The 8,876-nt window shown below is 35.8% G+C and overlaps 1 protein-coding gene across 1 annotated transcript; it reads left to right on the plus strand.

Moving 5' to 3' along the window:
- The first annotated feature begins 1,507 nt into the window (after positions 1-1,507).
- On the plus strand, positions 1,508-8,065 carry LOC107422724 (MDIS1-interacting receptor like kinase 2-like). The gene is made up of 4 exons (XM_016032225.4): positions 1,508-4,385; positions 4,658-4,986; positions 7,202-7,280; positions 7,779-8,065. The coding sequence occupies exons 1-4, from the start codon at positions 1,508-1,510 to the stop codon at positions 8,063-8,065; spliced, it is 3,573 nt and encodes a 1,190-aa protein (XP_015887711.3).
- The last annotated feature ends 811 nt before the right edge of the window (positions 8,066-8,876 follow it).

Genomic DNA, 8,876 nt, shown 5'->3' on the forward strand with positions numbered 1-8,876 from the left:
CAAATGTGCATTTAAACTTAAAAAAAAAGTCAAAAGTGCACCTTCTGTGAGTGGTTTTTTTTTTTTTTTTTTTTTTTTTTTTGGTTGGAGGGGGGGCGTGGGACACGTACCCCGGGCCCAACGTGGGTCTTCCTGCTTTCACGTTTTACTTGTTAAATATTGACTCGTTGAAAATATTGGATTCCTTTTACATTTCAATTTTTCATTTTAAAAAGGGTGATTTTAGTTCCACTACCAAATTTACTTTATTCATTCCCATTTATATAAATTTACCAAAACATCTTTATAAGTTAAATATTTTTTATTTTTATTTATATAAATTTACCAAAACATCCTGATAAATTAAATATTTTTTATTTTCAACTTTTTACTATTTCACCTTTTTCACAGCCACCATGGCCAGAGGAGAAATGATGGCAGCTGCTGTAAGGTGTATGGGAAGCCCCAGCAAGGCATCGACAGCTTTCCCCCCATCTATGGCTCCTAGTTTCTTCTACATTTTTTATATTTTTCATTTTTCATATTTGTGCATATTTTCTTCCATGCCCATGTGCCAACAGGCTGAAACAAGCTTTGATGATAGGTTTATGGGTGACCTACTTTGAAGATTCCTAGCGAAGCCTTGGCATCCGCAGTCCTTTGTTGCCAATGGTTGGTTGTTAGTAATGGTATGTTGCCTCAGTCAGCCTGTGATCTTCTCGTTTATTATAATAATTTTTTTAAAAAACCCTAGATTACGAATTGAAAAGGAAAAAGATAATAAATTAAAGGGTATTTTAATAAATTAAATATAAATTGAACTGTATAAAAAAAAAAACTTGAAATTATAAAAAGAACCTCTTTTTTAAAAATAAAAATAATATCCGAGTCATAAAAGAGTACCCATTTCATGTGTAAATAGTTTATTGATCTTAAAAGCTACCTACAACACTTTCTCGAAACATATTTTTTCTATACCATGTTTGGTAGCATATACAAAACAATATCATATACAAATGTTTCCACGTGATCCAGAAGATTAAAATTCAACATATTGAGGAATTAATTTTTGATTAAAAAAGATCTAAAAAAAAAACCTTTAATTTTTATTTTTTTTTTCTGCTTTCAGATGCGGTACTTTGTATATATATATATATATATATATATTACCTTCATTTCTTTGGTAGGTCAAAAAAATACAAATAAAGTTGGTACTTTTTTTTTATGAAATAATAAAGTTGGTATGTGCATATATATATATATATATATATATAAATTATATATCTTAATATAGAATGGTTTACCATAAAGCTATTCAACATAGTTTGTATGTGAATTCAGACTTGAGATAGTAATGCCTAATACCCTTTGAATAAAACTATACCAAAGTGGTTGCTTTACCACAAATGCATGCCCAAGATTTCAGGTGAAAGATAACAGGAAAGTGGTACTAATTATCAGAGCCATTTCCCTTGATCATTGAGTGTTCTTCGTGATATATATCAGGTGAAAAACCATCCTCAAAAACATGGAGATCTTAGCAAAGATATTAATCTCCAACAAGATTGGAAGACTATTCCTTTTCTCTTCATTTATCATTGTCGCCATCATCATTTCCATATCTCCCTCTTCCTCTGCTACTTCCAGTGTTGTTAGTAATCCTACAGGAACTACACAAGAAGAACAAGAAGCAAAAGCGCTTCTCAAATGGAAGGACAGCCTTGATAATCCAACTGACAATTCTCTTCTCTCCTCATGGAAGTTTCTTCCTCCTCAAGGTTCCACTTCATCGCTTACTAATTCTTCCTCTGACCTCAAAGGTGGAGTCAGTAGCCACTGCAAGTGGGTTGGGATCATTTGTAACAAATTTGGAAGTGTCACGGAGATTAACCTTCCAAGTAGTAATCTGAGAGGTACGCTTCGAAACTTCATCTTTTCGTCTTTTCCCAACTTACAAAAATTTGTGCTATATAACAATTCACTTCATGGAAGTATACCTTCTCATATCAGTAACCTTTCTAGACTCACCTACCTTGACTTGGGTGGCAATAATTTCTCCGGAAATATTCCATTCGAAATAGGCCTTTTAACAAGCCTGCAGATTCTATTTGTGGATGGAAATCATTTGAATGGCTCTATACCACATGGAATAGGCATGCTGAGGTCTCTCAAGGAGTTTCGTGCTAAAAACAACAGTCTTTCAGGTTCAATCCCTAACTTCATTGGAAACCTCAGCAGCTTAACCTTTTTTGAACTTAGTGAAAACAAATTTTCTGGTTCCATCCCTCAAGAATTGGGGAAGCTCAAGTTTCTCACTTACCTTTATTTGTATGGAAACAATCTTACCGGCTCAATACACCCATCCACTATTGGAAACCTGAGCAACTTAATCACTCTAAAACTTGATAGAAACAAAATTTCTGGATCCATCCCGCAAGAAGTAGGACAGCTTAAATCTCTCTCCAATATTGATTTGTCTGTCAATGAACTCACCGGCACAATTCCTCAATCTATTGGAAACATGAGCAACTTAACCTCTCTGGCCCTCGACGTCAACAAGCTTTCTGGGGTCATTCCTTGCACTATAGGAAACTTGACCAAGCTCAAAAGCTTGCGACTACCTGTTAATCGATTGTCTGGCCCCATCCCTCCAGAAATTGGAAATCTTAGATCCCTCAGATATTTAACCTTGTTTATGAACAAGTTCACAGGTTCTGTTCCAATAGAACTGAACAATCTTATAAATTTGGAACTTTTCCTATTGGGCGACAATAGGTTGTCTGGTTACCTACCAGAAAATATTTGTCTCGGCGGGAAGCTTAAAGAGTTTTCTTGCAATGCGAATAATTTCAAAGGTTCAGTTCCAAAAAGCTTGAAAAATTGCACTACCTTGGTCAGACTTCAGCTTCAAGGAAATCAACTTACAGGAAATATATCACAAGCTTTTGGAATATACCCAAACTTGAATTATAGTGACTTGAGTAACAATAACTTCTATGGTGAACTTTCTGAAAAATGGGGACAATGTTGCAATCTAACCATGCTGAACATCTCCAACAATAAAATTTCTGGTAAGCTGCCTACAGAACTTGGGATAGCTACTCGATTGCAGGTACTTGACCTCTCCTGCAATCATCTGGAAGAAAATATTCCAAAAGAAATTGGGCAACTGAAATTGTTGTTCATCATGAAATTGAACAATAATAGTCTTTCAAGCAAAGTTCCAGAAGAGATTGGAATGTTGTCTCAACTCCAACAGCTTGATCTTTCAGCAAACAAACTAAGTGGCTCCATTCCCATAGAGTTGGGGAAGTGTTCAAATCTAATGGGCTTGAACTTGAGTAGGAACAGATTCGGCGGAAATGTTCCCTCACAAATTGGAAACTTACGCTTTCTCCAAAATCTTGAGCTTAGCCAAAATTTGCTTACAGGACAGTTGCCCTTAGAGCTAGGATATCTCCAAACCTTAGAAACACTTTACATCTCCCACAACAACCTATCCGGCCCCATTCCATCCACATATGAAAAGATGTTGAGCTTGACGTACGTCGATATATCTTTCAATCAATTGGAAGGTCCTCTTCCCAGGAGCAAAGCCTTTACTGAGGCAACTTTGCAAAATAATAAAGGCTTGTGTGGAAACAACACTAGCCTAAAGGCTTGCCCCATGTACAAAAAGAAAAGTAGCAATGAAGTTATTGTTTTAATTATAGTCTCTATCTCGGGCACTCTATTTCTATCATTAATCATTATTGGCATGCTTTTTATTCACCAAAAAAGTGAGAGGATCACGGATGAGCCTAGTGAAACGCAAAGTGAAACTTACTTTGTAATATGGAACCATAATGGAAAAAAAGTGCATGATGAAATAGTTAAAGCAACAGAGAATTTTAACTCCAAATTTTGCATTGGAGTTGGGGGATATGGGGGTGCCTACAGAGCAATGCTATCAACTGGTCAAGTTGTTGCTGTGAAGAAATTCCATGAGAATAGGGAGATGGCCAATCAAGAAGCTTTCACAAGTGAAATTAGTGCACTGACTAGAGCACGACACCGAAATATCATTAAGCTCCATGGATTCTGTTCACATGCAAGATACTCATTTTTGGTGTACGAGTTTATGGAACAGGGAAGCTTAGCAAACATACTAAGTGACAAAGTTAAGGCAACAGAGTTGGGATGGAGAAAGCGAGTTAATATTGTGAAAGGTTTGGCCGATGCCTTATCCTACATGCACCATGAATGCTCACCTGCTATGGTTCATAGAGACATATCGAGCAACAATGTCTTATTGGATGCGGAATATGAAGCTCACATAGCTGACTTTGGCACGGCTAGAATTTTAGTGCCTGAATCATCATCTAACTGGAATTCATTTGCAGGCACCTTTGGATATTCAGCTCCAGGTAAGTTTTCCCTCTCATCGCTCATTTCCTACAAGTATATAATAGGTGAACTAGTAAATGATATATGATTTTATAAAACTACGTAATTTAAAAACACACAAATTATATTTCTTCTCAGACAAGGAAAATAACTATTCCTAAGCCATTTCAGATTTGAAGATTTTGGAGCACTGGAAATGAGCAAACAACCATCTTTCTTACCTAGATTTTGGGAGTTTCTTATTTTCAGTTTTGTTGTGAAACAACAATTTTATGAACTTGTTTCTTTGTAGAGCTAGCTTACACAATCCAAGCAAATGAGAAGTGTGACGTGTATAGCTTTGGAGTTGTAGCGTTGGAAGTGATTATGGGAAAACATCCAGGGGATCTCATCTTATCTCTGTCAACTTCATTATCATCATCATTATCATCATCATCATCATCACCACCACCATTACGTCAAATTCTGCTTATGGATGTATTGGACCATCGCCTCTCACCTCCAAGAAATGAAGTAGCAGACAAAGTTGCCTCTGTTGTGAGCCTAGCATTTGCATGCCTGCAACAAAGTCCACAGGCTAGGCCATCAATGAAGCAAGTATCTCAGAAACTATCAACAATGGTACTATCCACGTCACGAGTCAGAAAATTTGGTTGTGAATACAATCAGTTTGCTGGAGAAAATACAATTTCAATTTGTATATAATCAATGCCCTTCCTTTCCGTCACTAGAGGTTTTCTTTTAACCAAAGAATCTAGAGGAAAACATCATATTATGCTCTTGCCTTAGTTCATGTAATGTCAAAGTTCAGTTTATATTAAGCTTTTGAGATTATTGATTTTAAAGAACAAAGTAATCAATAGCTTTCTCAATTCTATTTGCTCTACCATATACATAAAGCGTGATAAGCATTTCTGCTTCAAATATTAATGCAGAAACAAAAGAAATTGAGGCCTAAAAAAATAAATAAACAAATAAAAAGGCAAGAAATAGAGTTAAGAAGTCTCATTAGAAACAAGAACATAACACAAGTTTCTCTAATCCCAAAATCAAGTCCTAAGCCTCACTAAAATAGCTCACCAGAATTGAGAACAGAGTCATGAGCCCCCCTCACCATAGAGTGCGTAAAAACAGAGCAAATGAGCAGTATCTCACCTACAGTACGTTTTGTATACTGTTTTTCCGAACCAGCAATTCATAAACATTTCTAAACAGTTCCGAGTAATGGACTACACAACCAAAAAACACCCACATAACTCAAAACTCTAAAATTTGGCTCCAATTATTTTCCTAAATGTCAAGATAATTTTTAACCTAAAAAGCACTTTCTTAATTCCTTACTAGGACAGTTAAATAACTCAATGTCACTTGTAAAATGCTTTCTTTCATGTGTTAGGAATACCCACAAAACAGAGATGATAATGTTATATTAAAAAATTTTAAGTTTGTGTTTGACTGCTGATAAAGTATATGAAAAAGTTGCACATTCATGACAAAGTTTCTTATAAATTCCCAAGGAAAGAAAAAGAATAATCAACTTTCAATAAAGCAACTTTGTGTAGCTTCAAAATTGAACTAACAAGTAACCCAATTCCTTTAAAGCAAGCCGGACTAATCGACTTTCACCAACCCGCCTGCGGTTATATATATATATATATATACAGTCCGTTTATGGTGCGGACCGTCCTCATGCGGACCACAGTATTGGTGACGGTTTTTCATAATATTGGTGATGATTTTCTAAGAAACCGTCGTTAATACTATGAAAAACCGTCACTAATACTGCGGTCCTCATGCGGACCGTCTTCACCATAGAATTTCCATATATATATATATATATATTATTATCTGGAGACACATCTAATGGTCTCACTGCATAGATGATAGGCACAGGTTCTTTAAATACTTTCTTTAGTCAACATATTATGCGTGATAATTCACAAGCCTCACTCTTTTTTTCTGTAACCGATAGTTTAAAAATTCTTGTGAAAAAGCCATCGACACTGTATCAAAGATGTACATATAAACATATAGCCATAAGATATGTAAGCAGCCCCAACCCAACAAAATAACTTTAGACGGTGGAATAGCCATTACTATAAATTATTAAATATATATATATATATATATATATATATGCACCACCGACGTTTTGAAATATTAAAAGACAAATAAATGTGGATGAATGAGTTTTTCATGCATACCATTAGCAGCTAAAATTTCAAAACCCACCGGCGCCGCAGGGGGTGGTGGGGGGCAGCGCGAAGAGAGAGAGAAAGAAGAAAAGATTTGGGTGGTGCTGCTTTTACAAACAAACTAATCAAATGCAGAATGATTAGCCAATAGGGCCGCCATACATCTTTGGTAGAGTCTGAATCATCGGCTTCAAAATTATGTGTTTGGAGTATGAATATTTGTTAAACTACTCAGCATTGCCTCTAAACAGATAACAGTACCTCCTATAAAGTAGAAGGTGAATTCAGATTCAACATAGTAATTCGAAACCGGTTTGGTCTTTTACCTGAATAGAAGTGGCTGCATAGCCAAGCACACATGACCAAGAAGATTATCATTTTGCTGCTGATTCCTTCTTCCTATGCTGTTTCAAGTGTCGTTAGTACAACAAGCAGGACATGACACATACACGGGCAAGTAGTAATCTGAGATAATCCATCCGAACTCGACCTAAAGTGAATGATACAGAGAAGGACAAGAATGAAAGAATCAAATTCTCAAATCCAAAATTCAAACTGGTCACCTGCACTTACCATGCAAAACATTCTTATAAATGCATGCATTAGACAGAGGTTACCAACTTCTTAAATTTACAGAACAGGGAAGCTTAGCAAACATTCTTAGCATTGAAGTTAAGGCAACAGAGTTGGGATGGAAAAAGCGAGTGCATAGTGTGAAAGGTGTGGCCAATGCCTTATCCTATACATGCACCATTAATGCTCACATGCTATGATTCACAGAGACATGTCAAGGAACAATGTCTTGTTGGATGCAGAATATGAAGCTAACATAACCAACTTTGGCATGGCTTATAATTTTAGTGCCTGAATCATCATCTAACTGGAGTTCATTCGCAGGCACCTTTGGATATTCAGCTTCATGTAAGTTTTCCATCTCATCACTCTGTTTTGCAAAAGTTTTAAGTCAATAAAAGATAACCAGAATATGACTTTATACAACAAGGTAATTTAAAAACCCTCCTAAATAATATTGTTTGTCAATGATTCATGGAACAAGGATAATAGTAAATATTCCAACCATTTTTCTTTCTTAGATTAATGGGGCAGTTTTTCTTTTCAATTTCGTTTGCAAAACAACCATATTTATCCTTGTACTCAACATCACAAACTAATATTGAATGATACAAATACCCTAGTGAAGATCTTACTGCTTTGTAGAGCTAGCTTACACATTCCCAGCAAATGAGAAGTGCTATGCATATAGCTTTCGAGTTGTAGCATTAGGAGTGATGATAGGAAAACATCCAGGGGATCTCATCTTATCTCTGCCATCATCATCATCATCACCATCACCACCATCACCAGTTCATCAAATGCTGCACATAGATGCACTGGACAACAGCCCCTTACCTCCAAAAAATGAACTAGCCGACATAGTTGCCTACATTTCGAAGCTAGCATTTTGCTTGCCTGCAGCAAAGTCCATAGGCTCGGCCATCAGTTAAGCAAGTATCTAAAGAAATATCAACTAAAGTACCATCCTTATCACGAGTCAGCAAATTTGGTTGTGAATATTGAATACAAAGCAGGGCAGGCATTTCTGCTTCAAATATTAGTGTAGAAACAAAAAATTGAAATTTCTCGTCCTTGTTTTGGCCCTAAAAACAAGAAATAGTGCCAAGTCTCATTGAAAACAAAACCATAATATAACATGACTCTAGTGAACATTGGAATATGCATAGTATTAGTTTCATTGTTTCTCTTACCCCCCATTCAAGTCCAAATTGAAATTCACCCAAAAAAATTATTTAAAAAAAAAAATAAAAAAAAGATCCTAATTGAAGAATCAAATGGAATCACGAGCCATACCTTATCAATTTCCTAAAACCGTTCCCCTATCATAATAGTTTGTGGACCATCTGCTATATATAAAGCACTGCATAGGAACAGAGCAATGTCTCACCCACAGTGCCTGTACTTCCTTCAGTATCTGCTCAATAAAAGATTTCCCACAAAAATTCTCAATGACGAAACTTCTAAGCTGTTATTCACAACCAGCAATCCAAGTTAATGGAATAGAGTGTAACTAGGCTATAAATACAACAAAAGCAAAAACACCCACATAACTCAATACTCTAAAATTTGGCATCAGTTTTCCCTAAATATCAGGACAAATCTTTACCCTGAAAGCAGCTTCTCAGTTCTTTACTAGGAGCTAAACATCTCAATGTCATTAGCAAAATGCTTTTAACTTTGCACAGCAAATTTTCATGTTAGGGAATACCCAAAAATATATTCAAAAGATGTAATTTTGTG

This window comes from Ziziphus jujuba, chromosome 3, assembly GCF_031755915.1.
Source record: "Ziziphus jujuba cultivar Dongzao chromosome 3, ASM3175591v1".
Taxonomy (NCBI): Eukaryota; Viridiplantae; Streptophyta; class Magnoliopsida; order Rosales; family Rhamnaceae; genus Ziziphus; species Ziziphus jujuba.